We start from the raw sequence: 22,224 nt of genomic DNA, 5'->3' as shown, positions 1-22,224 counted from the left end.
CTAAATGATGATTGTACCATTGAAGGTTTTTCAATGTGTGTTTGCAGAACAGATGCAGGTTCATTCTCACTGATTGTTTCTGGATTGGATGATTGAACTAGAGGTGAGCTATCCTCATTGTGTTTTGTATCATCATCATTGCGTTTTACAATCAATGGTTTTGAAATGATTTGATTTTCAGTGTCTTCATTTTGGCTCAAATTTAGAAATCTTGATGGTGTTTCAATCATAGTTGAATCAATATTAACTTTCTGGTGCTTTTTTGCTTGATGGTGGAATTTTTCAATCAATGACACCCATTCGTTAACTTTGTTATGAAGAGCTTCACTCGTTGGATTTTCCTCCACAATCTCATCTATGCGTGATTGAATGCTTTCGAAAACTTCTTCAATTCCTTTAAAATGTTGATCCAAAGCAGTCACAAGATATTCTTCATGTGATTTTTTATCTTTAATGTTCTTCATATTTTCATCGCCACTTTTTGTTGAATGAATGTCAGAAAGACCTTCACTTTGATTTTGTGATGGTATGAAATTACGCAGTCGGCTTTGACTGTCTACCCACATTTTATCTTTATTTCCTACTGATGGTTTAATGAAGAATTGCCCCCATGATCCTCCACTTTCTGTATTTGTTTTCTCAGTTTCATTTGTTATAATTTGGCTGTTTTGAACATTCTCTTGATTCTCTTGATCAATCCAGTCTGTTGCAGCTTTAAGTAAGGAGATTGGTTGTTCTTCAGCATCGTCTTCATGTTTTTCTTCAGATTCATCTTCAAAAATTTCTTCGTTTTCATTCTCGGATTCACTTGGATAAACATAAAATTCATTCTTTTCATCTTTCTTTTTTTGTTTAGTCTTTCTGACTTTTTTAACTTTATCATTTACAAGACATCTGCCGTCATTTTGTGCAGCAATTTCCAATTCATCTTCAAATTCTTGTAATGTTGTAGAATCAATTTTATCAAGTGAGAACTCTTCAGTGTTTTCAGTATCATCAAATCCTTGTTTTTTGTATGCATATAGTATCTGTATGATTCATTGCGTTTTAGATAAATAATAAATTCATAATTTGTTGCGTTTTAAAATATAAATCATTGTAAACAAATTAAAAAACTATTGTTTTGTAACTTTAAATATATTGCGTTTTACAAAAACATTGCGTTTTACTCAAGCAAAGAAGAGTTTTAAAGAAACAAATAACTTAAATAAACAAAAATGAAAGATAATTGCGTTTTAAAATATACATTGCGTTTTATAAAGTGAGAACTCTTCAGTGTTTTCAGTATCATCAAATCCTTGTTTTTTGTATGCATATAGTATCTGTATGATTCATTGCGTTTTAGATAAATAATAAATTCATAATTTGTTGCGTTTTAAAATATAAATCATTGTAAACAAATTAAAAAACTATTGTTTTGTAACTTTAAATATATTGCGTTTTACAAAAACATTGCGTTTTACTCAAGCAAAGAAGAGTTTTAAAGAAACAAATAACTTAAATAAACAAAAATGAAAGATAATTGCGTTTTAAAATATACATTGCGTTTTATAAAGTCTAGTTTTAAACAAACAAATAATATAAACAAGCAGCCTAAACAAACATTCAGCAAATATGTAGCAATAATGAAAGATCAGATTTCATACCGCTAACAATGCAATAGGTCCATTGAAGAGCTTCTCATTTCCAGGCCATTGTCTTCTTGTACGCTTTAAAACGGTCAGCATATATTCACACCAATTAAAATTCTGGGTTTTTTTGTCACTTTTCATTGATGGCAGGAATCTTTGATTAACATTACTACTCTGCATTGCCTCCGCCATGATCGTAAAAAAAATAACCAAGAAATTCAGTTTGAACAATCTTCCAAGCTCATTTCTTGATTTTAAATAAGTAATCAAGTTGTGCGCATACATTCTTTGCAAAATATCTTTGGGGAATTGACCGCGTCAGAATTTAATTATAAGATCAGTGTCTTTTGGTCTCAGTTTTTCCACAATCTCTGTTTTTCCATTTGGTATTTGAAATACCTTTTGGATGAATTCAGCTGTGATCTTAATCTTTTCATCTCCAATATTTATCTCATCATTTTCAGCATCAAAGTTTTTTACCAGCCAATAACCGAATTTCCGTGGAACTGAATGCAGCTTGAATTTTAGTATGCTCTCAAACCCTATTTCTCTAACAACATTCCTTTGCTCTTTTGACAAACCTTCAATATAATCTTTTAGATTATTGACTGCACATCTAATGTTAATTTTTTTTCCGTCGTAATCATAATATGGTTGTTGTTCTGGTTGTTCTTTTGTTTTATCTTTCCTCTGTGATCTCTTTGGTTTTGATTCTGCCTTTTCCTTCTTTTGATTTTTTGTCAGGTTAACTCTTGGTTGTGGATCAACAAAATCATCATCTGATACAATGAATTGTGTTAAAAACATATATTTTTTTCATGAAATATGTTAAATGCGTTTTATGTTACCTGAATTTACTTGTTGTTGATTGGAAGTATGCAGAACAATTGCTCGACTAGATTTTTCATTCATTGAATCAGAAACTGTTTCTTCTGATGATTCTATCACCACTTTCTTTCTTCGCCTTTTTTGTTTTTCCTGTTGTTGTTTTTCCTCTTGTTTTTTAACTTTAAATAGAATAATGAAACAATGTCAATTAACAAATTTATGATAAAACGCATTAGCTAACACCATAAAGTTAAAAGCAGTGATTCACAGGTTTAAGATAAAACGCAATACTTTACATCATATTATTTAACAAACCAAATTAACATTACATAATCTCATTTGTTTTTTATGATTTATTAATGTAAAACGCATTAGTCAACAATGTCAATTAACAAATTTATGATAAAACTCTCTAGCTAACACCATAAAGATAAAAAGCAGTGATTCACACAGGTTTAAGATAAAACGCAATACTTTACATCATATTATTTAACACACCAAATTAACATTAAATAATCTCATTTTTGTTTTTTATGATTTATTAATGTAAAACGCATTAGTCAACAATGTCAATTAAGAAATTAATGATAAAACGCATTAGCTAACACTATAAAGATAAAAAGCAGTAATTCACAGGTTTAAGATAAAACGCAATACTTTACATCATATTATTTAACACACCAAATTAACATTACATAATCTCATTTTGTTTTTTTATTTATATTAATATAAAACGCAATAGTTAACAACACATGTATCTCAGCAAATTCAAAGATAAAACGCAATGTAGTAAAATTCGATTACAATTATCATAATAATAATCTCATTGTTTCTGCAAATTTATTTAGGTAAAACGCATTAATTCACAATATATAAATCCCGTAAGAAGCATTAGTATCTTAGATCATAGTTTTAACATAAAACGCAATATAGTCTGTGGTATCAAAAATGTAAAGATAGGGGATAATATTACTCATTAACTATTTTTCGGAACGGATATGATATATTAGGTCTATTGTACTTCATAAAACGTAACATGAATTCAGTTAAAGAGCAAAAAATAGATAAATATACCATTGTCTGAAATATCTTTGCGTTTTCTAGTTCTTTGTTGTTTGATTGTTGATTTTCGGCTAATATTTTCTTGTTCATCAATGTTCTCTTCAGCTGTTGATGTTTTTAGCTTCTTTGATGATTTAGGGTTTTCAGAGACTGATTTGTTTTGAGTAACTCGAATGTAAACCTTCAAATTATCTCTCGACGACGCCATGAACTTCAATGGAGTATGATTTTCTCAAATTTCTGTATGTGTTTGATCGTTCAATGGAAGTGTAAAACGTAATGCACTTTGTTTCGAAGCGTTTCTGTGTATAATCAACGGTGGTTATTTTGAAATTTGACGATAATACCCCTGAAACTCCGGAGAGCGTGTTTAAATGACAGTTTTTAATTTGATTTTGATCTTGACCGTATATTGTGCAATTGGACGGTTATGATTACTTCCTATCCTTCCTAGCGAAATAAACTTCCTATTATATCTCCACCCTATAAATTAATTACGTGCACATTTTTTCAAAAATTAGGTTAAATCCCGTAACTTAGTTATGCGATTGTAAATTTTATTAACGATAAATTCATAATTTGAAAATGATGTTTTATTTATTTGAAAGTGATGATGTATTACCGATGGATGATTCATGGTTTTAAAGGAGTTCTACGTCGGTTAACTCTTCCTTCAAGAATGCCAACATTTACCGATGGACGCTTTCGTTGGTGAACAAAATTTTAATCGAAACTTAGATTAAAATAAATATATATCGTAACAATTTATAGAAATTTTGTCACATGTTATAATATATTATTATAATAGAATGACAAAAAAAGTAGACTACACCATTTTAAATAAAACCATAAACCGATGACACGCATGTTTGTATTTTCCGATCACTTTTCAATTACTACACTACTAGAAAACTGCTGCTATTCTCACGTCAATTTCTGTGGGAAATCCGTAGGTTTTACCCACGGATTTCCCATGAAAATGAGCTGTGGGAATTCTGCTCGTGGGTAATTTTTTTCTGACGTACTTCCTACAAATTCTCCTACTCATTTCCCATACAAATGTTTGGTTAGAATTCTCCTACACATTTCTCACGGAAGTAAAATTCTTAATTTTCCTACGCATTTCCCACGAAACATTACTTTTTTAAAATTTTGTGGTTAAATCAATTATATTTATTTTTATTATACATATTTTATATATTTTAATTTTCTTACCCAATTCCTACGGAAAGTTTTTTTCTTCCTACACAATTCCAACGGAATGTATTCGTTTTTCCTACATAGTTCATGCGGAAATATTTTTTTTCCTACACAGTTCCAACAAAATATGTTCTTAATTCCTACACAATTTCTACAAAATTAGTTTTTTTCCAACATAATTCCAACATAATGTATTATTTTTCCCACACATTTCCTACGAATTTATCTTTGTTCCCTACACAATTCCAATGGAATGTGACGAAACCTGTTTATTCTTTTTCCTACATGTTTCCTACGGATACACACTACTACAAAATAGAGCATTAGACTGGGTGATTTGAGCTTTAAGACGGGGTTTCTAACCCCGTCTTAAAATACCACGTCTTAAAATACGGTGTTTTTAGACGGGGTTTAAAGTAGACCCCGTCTTAAAAGATGATAAACCCCGTCTTTTGATCCAAAATACATATTTAGAAAATTATTAAATATTATATGATGAACCCCGTCTTAAAATGTAAGCTGGAAAAAATATATAATTTGACATTTTCGAGCCCATTCAAAACCCGAACAAATCAAGCCAGTATATGTACACCAATTCGAACCTTTTCAAATTAACCCAATCACATTAAATTCGGAAATAAACCAGTCAAATTACAATTATTTGCTAAATGTATAACAAGCTACATTAAATTACAAACTACATACAATTTCAAAATCTATATATAAAGCTAAACTAATGGAATACCTAACTCTTTAAAAGAATCAGCATCAACTCCTTCAGCAACATATGTATGGCATTGTCCGTAGCCTTTCTCATGTTGTTCCATATCTAAACATATGTAAATAGTAGAAGTTATTACAAATATCATCAACGAAAACTAATTGCAAATAAATATAGGCAACAACATCTTTAATATATAACAACTATACAATCATATATTCACATATCGTATTATACTAGATGTGTGACCGGTGCATTGCTGCATTAACCCTCGGTCAACATCGAATTGGTAAAATTATATCGAACGTCTATTTCACTCAACTTACTATATAACAACTATATAATCGCATATTCACATATCATTATATACAACATACCAAAGTTCCATCGTATACTTAAACAAAGGTGCCAGTGAGTTTAGTAGTTTACTAATACCATTGACCTATTATAATCATATTTTCCAAATCCAACAAATTCTGTAACATAGGGTGTTTGGGATTTCTTCTCAGTAAGGACTTATTAACTTATATAAGTCATAAGTGAGAAGTTAGAAATTCTAACTTCTCAAAAATAACTTCTCAACACACCAAATCTTCTTAAATAAGTTAATCCAAACTCTACAAAAACAACTTATTAACTTTTATAAGTCAATAAGTCATAAGTTGCTCCAAAATAAGCTAACCCAAACACCCCTAGTATGCAAGTTAATATTTTTTGACTCAAAAATAACATTTACTTAAAACCTGTGACATTTTCCAACCTGCATTTTACTAGGTTGTTAGTACCAACATGCTTTTCTTTTACTAAAGCCCAAAGTAAACCCACAAGTGCATGGCCTACATTTAATATGGCATCTAAATCAAGACATGACCATATGAATTTCATGTCTGAGTAAACTTGCATAACACAAAATTTCAGGCCGAGTCACTTACCGGAGCCGCGTGTCCATCGTCGTCGGCACACCATCGCCGTCATCGTCAACTTCACGTCGTCATCCCCATCACCAGTCTATCAACATCATCATCTGTGTATCATCATCATCATCGGAACGCCACTGGTGGCTGGCCGGACCCGAGAACAAGGGTGAGAATGAGGGGGTGCGGGTGAAGAAGACTGGAGAAGAAGAAAGGAGGGGGTCAGAGAAAACGGCCGGAGTATCTATTTATGTGTTGTTTGATTGTTTATCATGTTGGCGCATTTCATTCATTATGGACATCACATCATCATAGGCTCGGCGGTTCCCCATTACCTATGGTCGGAACTTGACGTTGCCACCCATACCAGGTCAGCTCCGTTTGATTGAGCTTAGACCTTGCAACACACCGCAATACCGTGCAACATGCATACATTCATATGAATCGTTATATTTGGTTTGTTTATTGTTTGAGGTTGTGTTATGTGTTGTGTGGTTGTTTATCACTTGGTGCATTTCATACATTTTGGATATCACATCATCATAGGCTCGTCTATTCCCCATTACCTATGAGCGGAACTTGACGTTGCCAACCATACGAGGTCAGCTCCGTTTGATTGAGCTTAGACCTTGCAGCACACCATAATACCGTGCAACATACATTCATTCATTGGCACACCATAATACCGTGCAACATGCACGCATTTATTGAATCATTTCAGTTGGTTTGTTTATTGTTTGAGATTGTGTTATGAGTTATGATATATCACATACAACATATTTACTTACATTGGTTAACGCACGTTTTCACAATAATCAAACTTAAACATATTATTTTTCCAATAACAATAAGGTTCACTCACTAACTTTTGTTGACCCAAAAACCATTTTTACACATGATACAGGTGAACAAGTACGAAGAGAAGATTGGACATAGGATGGGCCTTAGTTAACAAGAAACGAATTAGTGTAGTTTATTTGTTATGATCTTGTATTTGTAATTATGTATTTGAATTATTTGTTTTATGAAACATTTGTTATGAATTAATGATTATTTAAAACAAGTAATAGCAAGTCATAAGCTTTGGATCAACCCAATCATGCCCTGATCACCTATCTCCGTTGCGGGTCGGGGTGTGACAAAAATTTCCAACACATTTCTTAGTACCAACGTGCTTTTCTTTTACTAAAGGCCAAAGTAAACCCACAAGTGCATGGCCTACACTTAATATGGCATCTAAATCAAGACATGACCTTATGAATTTCATGTCTGAGTAAACTTGCATAACACAAAATTTCAGGTCGAGTCATTTACCGGAGCCGCGTGTCCGCCGTCATTGGCACACCATCGCCGTCATCGTCAACTTCACGTCGTCATCCCCATTACCAGTCTATCAACATCATCATCATCCGTGTATCATCATCATCATCGGAACGCCGCTGGTGGCTGGCCGGACCCGAGAACGAGGGTGAGAATGAGGGGGTGCGGGTGAAGAAGACCGGAGAAGAAGAAAGGAGGGTGTTGGGGTGTGCGACGGTCAGAGAAAACGGCCGAAGTTCCGATCTCCGGTCACCGGAATTTTGAGAGAGAGAGAGAGAGTGGTAGGTGATGTGGAGAGAAAGAGAGGAACCAGTGGGGGTGTGGGCTAAAAAGAAAAGTGGGGGCTAGGGTTTTTGAAAAATTTAAGTGAGGTATTTATATCAAGGGTTTCAAGTGGGCCTAGGCCCACTTTGTGTGGTCCAATGACATTTCTATGGCCCGTTTTCACTCCCGAGTTTCGTAGGTTGTTGAAAAATAAATTTTTAGATTCGAAACACTAAAAATTACGTCGGAAATTGAAGTTTGTCGCGTTCGTTCGCCGGTTGCGTTAAAATCGCGCAAAACGTTTCGTTTGTCATTTTTAATTCGTTTTTCGATCCGATCTCATCTGCGGATGTTAAAATTCGATTATGAAACTAAATATTTCATAATATTTCAGTTTTGAAGGTAATACGCATGTCCGATGTTTCTTTTTCATTGTCGGTGCATTCCAGCAATCACGTTTCTCGTTCACGTTTGCGTTTTGTGACGTTCGAAAGCATGATTTTTTCGCAAAACCACATTCATAAGTATAACTTATACGTATAAAATTCGTATTTGTCGGCGTTATCAGTATTTTGTCATGTGTCAGTTCGTTATCGTTTAACGCTCAACAGATTTCCCGAAAATCACCATACGCGCACTGTAAAGTCAGATAGGCGTTCCTAGGCATACCAAGAGCCTAATTAAGTTAATTTGTGCCTTATACACTATTTATTATTGCCTTAAAATTTTGTTAATCACGTAATTAGAAGCCGTTAATTACCGGTTGTTACATACATGCCCTAATAGACTATGTTAAGCCTCGATATATATTAATGGATCGTTCATGCCTTTATTATGAAACATTCGATGTTGAAGGGTTACAGCACATTGTATTGGGTGCTATTATATCGTAATGAAGATTTACAAGTCATCCATGCCCTAATAGACTGTGTTACAGCACTGAGTTCCGGTTCGGTCACCGGATTTATGACGAATTGTTAACATGAAAAGTATTTCGTAGGAATTGCGTTAGTATTTTCCTACACATTTTCTACAGATATATATATAATTTTGTTTTAAAAATAACATATATGTGTATTACAAAAAAAAAAAAATTATCCATTCCGTGAGTAATCTATCGGAATTTCCAACACACTTCCTACGGAATTAATTTAGAAATAACATATATTTTTATTAAATAATAAAACTTTATATTTTAATATCGTTAATTTTTTTACTATAAATATTTTTATGATAAATTGGATTCCTACGTATTTCCTACTAATGATTAAAATGAAAACGAATTTCGTAGGAATCGCGTCAGTATTTTTAAATGTGTTTTAAAAATAACATATATGTGTATTACAAAAAAAATATTATCCATTCCATGAGTAGTCTGTCGGAATTTCCAACACGTATCCTACGGAAGCAATTTAGAAATAACATATATTACCATATTATAAATTAAGAAAATGTTTGTGCATTATGGTTTGTAACTTAAGCATGGGGAGTGTTTCAAAAAAAATTGTTGATTTTTCATTTCTAACCCAAAGGTTTTATGTTTTGCATTTTAACCTTTTTGTTTTTTTTTTTACTTTTAACCAAAAAGTTTTCATCTTTTGCAATTTAACTCAAACACATTTTTATTTTCAACTTTGATCCATGTATTTTTCATCTTTTCCAATTTTTCGTTTTACGTTTTGTTATACTTTTGCGAGTAAACACGCCATAACGTACGTGTGGGTTTCAAAGTTTTTTCGACTATTTTTTCCTGTTTGACAGGACCCTCACAACGCGTCTATTTTCCCTGTTTGACAGGTTCGTCGCAACGCGCGTGGTATTAGATCGACATAGTTATTCTTTTCTATTTTTACATTTCAGTCTTATTTTTTCGCATTAACATGTCGCAACTGACATACGTGGTTCAACGATTTTACGTATGCTTTTCGTTTGGTGTTATTTTTTCTTTTTATTTATTTTATTTTAACGAGTTTTTCTGGTGTTGTTGATCGCTGGTAGTTGTGTAGCATCAGTGCTACTTGGCACGATGTATCCCCCACCTCCCCGGCGCCCCCGCAACGCGGGGGCCCTTAATACTAGTTTTTATTAAATAATAAAATTTATATTTTAATATCATTAATTTTGTTTATTATGAATATTTTTTACGATAAATTGGATTTCTACGCATTTCCTACTAATCGTTAAAAGAAAAATAAATTCCGTCAGAATTCCGTCGAAAATTTCCGACACATTTCTTACGCATACGAATTCCTACGAATTTCCGACTAATTGTTAAAATGAAAACGAATTCCGTATGAAATCCGTGGGAAATTTCTGACACTTTTCCTACGCATAACAACTTCTGGCTTTTTTTGTCGCTTTTTTTTTTGTCACAAAACTAAGACCCTTTCTTGTTCGTCAGAATTTCGTGGGAAAAGTGTCAGCATTTTCGTTCGTAGGAAATATGTAGGAAATTTTGGTAGGAATAGTAGCAGTATTCTAGTAGTGCTATTTACAACTCGATTTTGAACAACATTTATATTGTATTATTATAATAGAATGACGTAAAAGGTAAGCTTTGACACTTTATACCAAAAAAAAAAAAAAAAAAAAAACTATTTGACAGTTTTGATGACACGTATGTTTGTATTTCGATTACTTATACATTACTATATAGAACTCAATTTTAAACAAAACTTATATTGACATATAGATAAAAATAAGCATGCCGCAACGAGATATTTAGTAAATATGTTATTTTTTTAATGCTGAATATACATTTTTTTCACATACTTTCCTTCTTTCCATTTAGTCTCTTTCTCATTTTTCAAAACCGATATGACGTAGCATAGTAGAGTCAAGATTGCGTAGTGGAAAACTTTAAAAACCAGAAGTTGTTGGTTAAAATATACGAGTAGAAGAAATAAATGGCATACTACATAAAGTGTGGTTTGGTAGAATCAGAAGTCATAGATTACTGGATAATTAGATAATATTAATCTAATTTAATCTAACCTATAGTAAAAAATTCTAATTAATATTACATAACATTCTATTCTTTAATATATTTATAATATTAATAATTAACATATTCTATTATATCTAATTAATCTATCTCCTATATTAAAGCAAAATAAGTTTGCCACTTCACTTGATGATGTGACATGGCTGTTAATCAAGATAATTCAAAAATAGGTGGAATTTCAATTCTTTTGCTCCTCATTCTCCTTGAAACCGCGACTTTATATTTTAGGAAATCACAAATTTCTCTCAATCAGTTTCAATGTTTCTATTATCATGAAATAGTCTCACATGTTCTTAGATAATCGATATTTCCATAATTATGAAATCCTTCCCCTGCAAGCTGTATATTCAAATTATAAATCCTCAATCTTCATCTTTTTGCGATTATTCTCAGCCACTCTCCCCTGCTGTTTTTTTGCTTATGTGGATGAGTTCTTCTGTCCGTAATTTTTCTTAGTTTAATCAATTATTATTTAATTGATCTAGTATTTGTATATTTTATGCTTAGATTTAGGTTTTATTCATGTCTTTGATGAATCATTGTTTTGATTTTGGGGTTTTTATAAATCAGAAACCCTAATTTTTTGGCGATGTTTTGATGGTCGCCTTCGGTTAGGTTGTTCACCGGTCAAGCTACCACCGGTTTGGTCGCAAGGTTAAGTCTTTTCCAAAATCACGAACGCTAAGTTGTGATAATCTGGTTGTGGCCGTCGGGTTGGACCTTACTCCGAGGAGTTCTTAATTGCATCTACTCCGGTGATCTGTTGTAAAATTGTACTATCTCCTATTGATTTTTCGTTGTTTAGTATTTCTTGTATGGATGTTTAGTGTGAGGCTATAATGTGGCAGTATATCTAGTTCTAAAGTTGATGACGCACTCGCCTTGGCGTGGCAGGGTTAAAGGATGGTCGTCCCTTATTTGCAACCTTCATTGTAGCGATGGTGGTATTGTTGCCTTTTAGAGCCTAAGCCTAAGGGAAATTTTAAGAATTTGCTTTGTTTGGCTGATATATATTTGGTTGTCGGTTTTGCGATTGTCAAATTGCAAACTTACTGTTAATTGAGGTTGCCTTCTTTAGCTTTAAATTTGTGGATTTATAGCCATTCTAAATTCTAAATCTATTAGTATTACATGGTTAGGAATAATGCCTGCCTGCTGGGTGTCATATGTATGGTTTTGAATATATAGCCATTGTTCTAGAAACACTAGAACTCATCGTACCATCTATGTACTATATATTAATAGGAGAACTGAATGAATGGTCTTGGTTGTCCACTTATCTTGTTGTCTCCCTTGTATTGACGTTGGTGCTTTGCGTATTATTAGATTATAATATAATTAGAACTTTGTTTGTGCTGCTGTTGTGAAACCCTTCACGGATCTTTGTTCTGACTTAGCCTTTGTTTTTACAACCTCTGTTGCAACCATTATCAACCCATTTGAATGACACCCTACCTAATGGAATTAAGGGTTTGTGGAACTGAAAGTTATATTCGGTCGTTGCGACCCGAGTTTGTTTTCTGGCTATGATAACTTTGGTAAAAAAATTAGGTTCGATGTTGCATAACAAGGATGGCCAGTGTGTTGTTTGCTACTAATAACCTATTATGCAACCATGACAACCTTAATAACTATTCTTAGCCATCTGTTACAAGTCATTAAAGTATTGACATCACTGATTTTGGTATGACATTGATTTTTTTCAAGTTATTTGGACAACATTGATTTTGGCATAGCATTTGATTTTGGTGTGTATAATCATTTGTTCCTCTAACCCTGTTGGCGGTGGTACTAATCATTAATATAAGAACGTATTACACACTAAGAAAAGTTCAATTACATTTGTTCAAGCTATTTACATGCCTCCTAGATCCTGATGATTTGATAGACCCTACTCCAGCCACAACTTTTCCTTACGTGGATACCACAACAGTGCTTTCTAGACTGGTAATCCAATATTTATATCAGATCATATTGGTTATGTGTAGATCCAGCTTGCTAACCGGTATGGGTTGAAACTTGAATATCATCTCATCTATTAATATATCTCTTAAGTCACATTTGTTTGTCTATTCTTTATATAATCCTTTTTTATATAAATTATCCAGATGGGGTAATTGAGGACGAAAAGATTTCCATAGGTGCACAATTTATATCATTGCAAAAGCTGTTTTTTTTCGGTCTTCTGTTAACATCTGATGATATGATGCAATAGATGACGATGCTTCAGGCTATCGGTTCCCTGTTAATAATCAACCTTCTGACTTCATTGATTTGAGTCATTTTACGCAAGACACGTGTGTCACTGTGCCAACTTTAAACGGGTAAGTCTTTACTTTGAACAGGCAGTTGTCATGACATGTGAGACTCGATTCAACAAACCAAAGCTATTATAGATACAAATTAGGACATAAATGCGACTTTGGGACCCATGTTGTCGCTTCTTATAAATGAATCATGGGTCAAGAATTTATTAGAGGTACAGTTTTGTTCTACAATTTATGATTTCCACCACACACACACACATATCACAAAAATTTTATTATTTTGTAGCGGAAAAATCATCAGGACCGGGTGTCAGGAAAATTTTATCAGAGTTTTCAAAACACCAAGTTTTCATTTCAATAATCTGTGGGATAAACCCCGTATTTATGTAAAGGAATTTCACTAGGAAATGCTTGATACAGAAAACACGTTTATTTCAGGTTTACATAGCCACTTATTTAAGCTGAAGTTCTTCATGACACTATTTCCTTTCTTCACAGTAAGTCACCTAAAACGCGTTTTAAAAACATTTGGTCAGTGAAAAATACTTGTGAGTTCATTCAGTTGTAAGAAAACATATTGTCATAATTTACAGCATTAAGGGTTTTTACATTTGTTTATATCTATCAATTTGTAACACCTCGAATTTTTGTGTCCAATGATGTGTTAACACGTGTCATTTGTTTACACGTGGCATCTATAATAAATAAAGGACTAATTTTGACAAACCTTGAAAGTATATAAATTCGAGGGTTATAAAATGTCAACAAGGGTAAATATACTGTATAGTATCCCTAAATAATGCTTAAACCTTCAAACGAATAAATTATAGATCGTACAAAAACAAAACGCGGAAGAAAGTGAGAGATTACAAACTACAGGGGTTAACTGTGTCAACATGTTTAATAATACCTCTGAGTGACCCTTTAACGTTCCAAAGACTTTGTAACGGTATTATACCCTCACTAAAATAATATATATAAATTTCGCGAAGTTTCGATATGAAACGAGAAAGTTACGATCGAATTCGTAGAAGAAGGGTTAAAAGCGTCAACAGTGAAAGTTAAGGCTTTCCAATATAATTAATAAATAAACCGGGGACTTAATAATGCGGGTAAATAACACGAGGCCCCTATCGGTAAATAACCGAGGGCCAAACCGCAAAGTTACCCCTTCGAAACCGAAAGGTCAGGTAAATCATTACGAAAGATTTCGTTATTAATGGCCAGATTCTGTAATCATAACAAAAGATTTAAAAATCCTGAAATCTTAACCTCTCGCGACCCGCGTGAAGGTTATGTTTAAGTTGAGGCGGGCCGCGAGCCACCTCAATTACGCATCTGATTTATCAAACTTAGGCGACCCGCATTAAAATGCATGGGAACTCCCATGCGGGCCGCGTAAAGTGCCCAGATGCAGAATTGTGGTAACTACTTGGCTTTTGGAGCTTTTGAACGACCAAACCTCAATCAATGAGGCATGGGCACCCTACAATTAACCCATATCACTCAGGGGACACCTACCCATCATCATGATCAGTAGTAGCATGTTGTGTAATGATTTTAGGTCTTGTTCTTGGCTATAAATAGCACCATTGTGCTCACAACATTCACAACAACAAAACACACACCTCTGATCATTTCAAGAGCTCTCAAGCATCTTTCTCTGCTCCATAAGCAAGAACACAACTTCTGTAAGTGATCTAACCCTTTGTGGTGTCACATTTCCTTAGTAAATTGCTAAGAACCAAACCGTCGTAACTACGGTTTGACTTTACAATAAATCAGTAATGGTTCAGTCTTATGACGAATCAAAAGTGGTTATGAGTTGGTATTTACGTGGGTAATAAACCTCTAAAATGGTTCCCCCTGATCACCACTCTAACTATGTCAAATGTCGAGTCAAACGTGCGGTTAAAAAGTCAACAGAAAGCTATTTTAGCGATTTATGCATAATCTGTAATGTATATGTTATGGAACCTGTTTTGATAATCATAAAACATGATATTAAGTATATAAACTTGTTTGCGCTCGTTTGAATCGATCATTTACTATATTGAACCGGTTCGGAGCCGAAAGTCGCATAAGTTTGACTTTTGCTTTGACTTCGGTTCTGACCCGTTTTAGTGAGGTATAAATATACCTTAGGACTCTCTTAGGACCAGGTCACATGTTGGTAAAAGCCTCTGTGGTCGGTTCATGAGTTATCCGAGTCTTTTACGCAATTCCGTCATTCGCCTAAAAGTTGACCGTAACGGCCTTTTAAAAATTAAAACGAGTATTTCGGACACGTGAACGGACCAAAATCTTGCTTGTTAAATTATAAGCATGTCCTTAAAGTTTCACGTCAATCCGAGGCCTAGAATGAGAGTTATGCTAAAAGGCGCACTTTTAAGAAAGTTTTGTAATTAACGGCGCAATTAGCATAACGCCCATCTAACCCAAGTTTTCGTCACCAAAACTCTTACCCACTGTGGTAAAATAATATTTTGGGAATTTTAAAGATTTTTAATAATTTTTACCTTGCTCATAACCTGCGGTTATGGCTACGGTTCGGTAAATACCGAATATGCCCTTTTTGGCCAAAACGGGAGTTCTACAAGGTCTTTTGACCCGATTCCAGTTGCTACTGGTTTTAAATAATAAATAAAGTATTTTAAGCTTTATAAGCTGTGCGGGAAACTCAGATTTCCTGTAGAACTCGAAAAGCCTTTTTTTAAAGTCTTTAAAATGACCGAAAAGCCCCTACGGGGCATAATATAAACTTAAACTCGTTACGGGCATTACGGAAGGTATCCTACTGATACCAAAATACTTTTAAGGCATATTGACTTAGGAAATAAGCGTACGACTCTTATGGTTAACCGTATCGCCTATTTGCGCACACGGTACGGCTCATGGAACTAGTTTTCGTGCAATAGCCGATATGGGTCAAATTATATTATTTGAACCCCAAAATCCAGAGTATGAACTATAAACCCATATAAAAACAAGTCTCTGAACTTGTTGGGTCCAAATCATACTCCATTCTCGGTTTTCGCCTTTCCGTGCGAATTAACCATATCTATATATCGGAATCAACCGGTTTAAGCTACGGCTAATACAAGGACCGTTAGGATTCTAAGAGGTTAATTAAAACCTTCGTTCCAGATTAGGAGCCCCAGTAAAAGCTATCGGTGACTTGATCTAAATTAAGGATTTATACTTGCAAAGGTAAATACTTTTGACTTATTTCCCCTATATGGGCTTGGGTTACGGTATATTAATACCGCTTGATTGAGCATTATACAATTCCATCGCTTAGGTGGTTAATTGATTAAATATGATCGGCTCATTTAAACAGTTTTGTTGCTTATAAGCCTTTGGGGGGTTTAATGACCGTTGTCCCGGATATCCTTGGCATCATTTTACGAAATGGCCACGACCATCGACATCCCGGTGTAGGCGTACACCCGGTATAAAGTGTCGACATTAAAATTAAAAGACGTAGCCGTTGGTTTTTGTACTACGGTTTTACGCAAACGTGGTGTGTCTATAAATCTTTAACCCGGCACGACCCGGGCTACTGAACGCATAAAAGAACATGTAAAACGTTCACAAGATCATTATGAATTTTCCCAAGTTATAAAAGAGTTTGTGCCTTGTGCATTCAAATCAATTTTAATAAACATTTTCAAATGTGTCAGTTGAATGTATTTACCAGTGTAAACTGACGTATTTTCCCCAAAAAGATTAAGTGCAGGTACCTAAACGTAATTGGCTGGTATTAGCTCCCTAGCGTCGGGATAAGCCTCGCAAGCTTGATTGCAGTATCTAATGGAACAATACTTTACTTTTATTTACGATCCACTGTGGATATTCAACTTCTGTAATACATTGATATTACCACCAGAGGTTGAAATTTATACATTTATCTTATGCTTCCGCTGTGCATTATATAATTATGTGGTTTGACTATATTGTTGCCAACATCGTCACGGTAATCCCCCACCGGGCCCACCGGTGAGACACGTGGAAACCGGGGTGTGACAGGTTGGTATCAGAGCCAACATTGAGTGAATTAAACACTATCCTATATGTGTTTAACCTCAGTGACATAATTGCACATACTTGAGTCTAGACAATAACTTAGGACAAATTCGGATTTTTACTCCTTTTTGTCTTTATTTTTCGATTGATTTTTAATAAGTTTTGGAGCAGGAAGATGCCACCTGTTATATTCCGAGGAAGAGGAAGGGGACGTAGAGGCCGAGGAGAAATCGTGACACATCACGATCAAGAAGCTGGACCATCTGGTACAAGACATCCTTCGATGACACGGAGCGAAGAGCCACAACGACGAAGAGATCTTTACGAACCCGCGAGGCATTCCACTTCGCACAGCTCGACGCCATCCTACCGGCACTCCTTTGGGCCAGATTCAGAAAATAATCCCAACAACCCACAACCTTCCTTCATACCTCTGCAACGTTCGGTTTCACACCGGAACTACGACGACCCTAGTCCATACTACATAAGTCAGTTTAATCCGGCTGACTACATACAGGAACCTTCAGGTTTTGTTCCACTAGGGCCACAAGACCATTTTTCTGAAGATCCCATGGAGGAAGATGAGGATCCAACTGAACCAGCTCGTGGTACGCCCACGCATCCGATAGAAGTATCTGATGGATCTTCATATCATGGTCCGCAGTATCAAGGCCCAGACAGCTTTATGGCCTTGTTTGACCGACATGAGTGGTATAACACACCATCTCATCAGACATCGCAACCGAGACATCCACAGGATCCATCTGAGGATTCACGCTTTGAGGCAGTTACGCCACCACCTCCGCCACCGGCACAACCAGTAATACCTGATCCGCCGAGGCGTAGGAGGACAAATGCTCGTATGTCTACACGAGGAGGAGGGGGTATCCACTTCAGCACTCCTCGACATTCAAGTAGTAGCCACTATCCGCCGCTACAAGAAGAAGGACCTTCAAGTCCTATACAGGAGGCGAACTCCGCACCTACTGCACGAAATTCGCCACCATTTGGGTATGACCAACCCATACCAGCTTACACAGGTCCAACGGCTTACAACCCGTTTGAACCATCACAAGCACAATACAACTACGGCTATGAGCGCGACCCATATGTGGTGTCGGCTAGATATAATGCGCGCTACCCTGACGGAGCACATGGAAACATGGGACCACCGGATTACTCAGCTCATGGGTATCCAATACCTCCCAGACCTCCAGTTCCGCATCAAGCGCCACAACCACGATTTTCTCCTCCTGAACAGGAAGAAATACTCCATCGACTAGATCGAGTGGAGAGAGAGTTCGAGGAAGAAAAGAAAAGCCACCGAGGATTTCTCAAAGGCTTGGCGAACCTACTAAAGGGCAAAAAGAAGAAACGTGACCACTAGCCCTTAATAGTAGAACTACTGTAATTTCTACTTTGTAATAAGTCCCTGCGTGGACAACTTATCGTATTTTAGTCCCTACGTGGACTTATCTTTAGTCCTTGCATGGACACCTATCTTGTATTAGTCCCTGCGTGGACTTGTCACTTATTTAAAACCTCTATGGAGGTATGTATTATTTGAAAGACCCGTTTAGGGCAATATGTAATTGTATTTGAGATTTTGGAATGTATGTTATGAGTTTTGTTTTAATATATATAAGAATAAATCAAAACCATTCCTTTTATATTGATCTGCCTAAATAAAGAATCTTAAAAGGTGAAACCTAGCTTGGGGTCTTTTAAGATCTAGTCAAGATGGTACGACCTAACTGAAAAGATTCTGATTCCCTGTTAACCTCTGTACGCATGTTAACATTCATGGCAGATGTGATTCGTTATAATCACGCACGTCATTCTTATACAATAATCCTTTAAGGATTTCAAAACCCAACTAATGATTTATAAATCATGGGTTAAATCACCAATGAAGGTGATCAATATTATTAAAACATCCATTAGTGATGCAGTGCCTACGGGCCAGAACTATTAAAACATCCATTAGTGATGCAGTGCCTACGGGCCAGAATTATTAAAACATCCATTAGTGATGCAGTGCCTACGGGCCAGAATTATAAAGACATCCATTAGTGATGCAATGCCTACGGGCCAGTATTATCAAAACATCCATTAGTGATGCAGTGCCTACGGGCCAGAATTATTAAAACATCCATTAGTGATGTAGTGCCTACGGGCCAGTATTATTAAAACATCCATTAGTGATGTAGTGCCTACGGGCCAGTATTATTAAAACATCCATTAGTGATGTAGTACCTACGGGCCAATATTATTAAAACATCCATTAGTGATGTAGTGCCTACGGGCCAACCATATTAAAACATCCATTAGAGGTGTAGTGCCTATGGGCCATAATAATTGTCTTATAAAGACAAAAGGCAGTGGTAGTCTATGACTCTCTGTCAGAAGGAGATAAAAGAACTACGGTTCAATTCTCTATGCCTTTGATTCTCTGAAATCTCGGCTAATAGTATAAAACATCATCATGATTAGGCTTTATGCCGCCAATACTATTTATATAGTTGAAATAGGATATATTCAAATCCTAATATTTAATGAAATAAAAAGTTAACCAAGTATGGTCTCTGTACCATGGTTGACAAATTGTCATAAAAGACAATCATATAATAATCTCCTAAATTAAAATTTTGTTATCTTCTGTAACAGATTCAAGTTACAAATGGCGGATCCCAATGGAGAGAACAGCCACACAAATGAAGATGACTATGACAATGCGTCAGTACATTTGACAGGCGCACAACTAAAGGCTCTGATCAACAATGCTGTCCAGGCAGCTATTGATCGTCAAAATACTGAGTCTCAAGGCAGAACTGTGTCAAAACCACCCTCTAAACCAAAGACACACTCCAAACCACCCTCTGAACCCAAGAAAGATGACGACAAGCATTCGTCTACTGAGCACAGCGTTCATCGCGATAGAGAATATACTGATGCGTCCAGTGCTAAGGGTTGCACCTACAAATACTTTGTATCATGTAAGCCCCGTGAATTTACAGGGGAGAAAGGTGCGGTTGATTGTATCACCTGGCTGGACGAGATGGACACGATTGTGGACATCAGCGGGTGCGCTGAGAGGGACGTGGTTAAGTTTGTGTCCCAGTCATTCAAGGGCGAGGCCCTGGCGTGGTGGAGAGCTCTGTGCAGGCTTCAGGTAAGTCTGCCTTGTACAAAATGTCATGGGGGGAGTTTATTACCCTCATAAAAGAAAACTACTGCCCTCAGCACGAGGTTGAGAAGATTGAGGCTGATTTTGTCTCACTAGTGATGACAAACCTGGATTGTCAAGCATATCTGACAAGTTTTAACACTATGTCACGCCTGGTGCCATATCTTGTGACACCAGAACCTAGAAGGATTGCCCGTTTCATTGGGGGCTTAGAACCGGCGATTAAGGCCAGTGTGAAGGCCTCTAGGCCGACGACCTTCAGGTCAGTTACTGACCTCTCCTTGTCTCTTACACTTGATGCTGTCCGTCTGAGGGCACAAAGGAGCAAGGAGGCTGAAAAGCGGAAACGTGAGGATGATACCTCACGAAAGTCTGGGAAAAAGCACCGTGGAAACGGTGAGAGCAAAAGAGGGTCGGAGGCAAAGAAGGAAGGGCAAGCTGATGGAAGACCTTACTGCAAGGTCTGCAAGAAACCTCACTCCGGGAAGTGTAGGTTTGCGTCTGGTTCACAGTCGCAACAAAAGACTCCATCCTGTGGGCTGTGCAAGTCTAAGGATCATAAGACAGTGGAGTGCAAAAAGATAAAGGATGCAACCTGCTTTAATTGTAACGAAAAGGGGCACATAAAGAGTAATTGCCCGAAGTATGCCAAGAAGGCGGAAGAGACTAAGAAATCAAATGCGAGAGTTTTTCGCTTGGATGCAAAGGAAGCGGTTAAGGACGACAATGTGCTTACAGGTACTTTTCTCGTAAATAATATATTTGCAAGAGTACTGTTCGATTCTGGCGCTGACAAGTCCTTTGTAGACCAGAAATTTTGCCAACTACTAAATATGCCAATCAAAACCCTTGACGTGAAATACGAAGTAGAGTTAGCAGACGGAACGATAGAAACCGTCTCTACCGTTCTAGAAGGATGTGAAATATCCATTAGGAACCATTCTTTTCCTTTATCTCTACTTCCTTTCAAACTTGCGGGTTTTGACATCGTGCTAGGCATGGACTGGTTATCCCATAACCAGGCCCAAATCATTTGCGGCAAGCGGCAAATAGTTTTAAAGACTCCGAGTGGTGAATCTCTTACCATTCGAGGGGATACGCATTACGGATTGCCCGAAGACGTATCTATGCTGAAAGCTTCAAGGTGTTTGAACAGAGGCTGTGTAATTTACATGGCTCAGGTGATAATTGAAGAACCAAAGCCGAAGATCGAGGATCTTCCTGTCATTTCTGAATACCCCGAGGTTTTTCCTGAAGAACTACCTGGTTTGCCACCAGATAGACAAGTGGAGTTCAGAATAGACATCATTCCTGGAGCAGCTCCGATAGCCAGAGCACCTTACAGATTAGCGCCGACGGAAATGAAGGAACTGAGGACCCAGTTGGATGAACTGCTGGCGAAAGGTTTTATCAGACCTAGTTCATCTCCCTGGGGAGCTCCTGTCCTATTTGTAAAGAAGAAGGACGGATCAATGCGGTTGTACATCGACTATAGAGAGCTGAATAAAGTTACCATAAAGAATAGATATCCTTTACCAAGGATTGATGATCTGTTCGACCAGCTGCAAGGAGCAAGCTACTTCTCCAAGATCGACTTAAGGTCGGGTTATCATCAACTAAGGGTCAGAGATGAAGATGTACACAAGACTGCATTTAGGACTCGCTATGGTCATTACGAGTTCCTAGTGATGCCTTTTGGGCTCACAAATGCACCGGCTGCGTTCATGGATCTCATGAATCGCGTTTGCAAGCCGTACTTGGACAAATTCGTCATAGTCTTCATCGACGATATCCTTATAT

The 22,224-nt window shown here is 36.2% G+C and overlaps 1 protein-coding gene across 1 annotated transcript; it reads right to left on the bottom strand.

The window, feature by feature from the left end:
• Positions 1–1,949: 1,949 nt before the first annotated feature.
• LOC110933881 (probable E3 ubiquitin-protein ligase bre1) lies at positions 1,950–3,729 on the bottom strand. Its single transcript, XM_022177084.1, has 3 exons — positions 3,534–3,729; positions 2,480–2,638; positions 1,950–2,410 (listed from the first exon to the last, which is right to left on the bottom strand). The coding sequence occupies exons 1-3, from the start codon at positions 3,727–3,729 to the stop codon at positions 1,950–1,952; spliced, it is 816 nt and encodes a 271-aa protein (XP_022032776.1).
• Between the last annotated feature and the right edge of the window lie 18,495 nt (positions 3,730–22,224).

The sequence above is a fragment of the Helianthus annuus genome, chromosome 4, assembly GCF_002127325.2.
Source record: "Helianthus annuus cultivar XRQ/B chromosome 4, HanXRQr2.0-SUNRISE, whole genome shotgun sequence".
Classification (NCBI taxonomy): domain Eukaryota; kingdom Viridiplantae; phylum Streptophyta; class Magnoliopsida; order Asterales; family Asteraceae; genus Helianthus; species Helianthus annuus.
The sequence above is the reverse complement of the archived record's forward strand: the minus strand, read 5'-3'. Positions and strand labels throughout refer to the sequence as shown.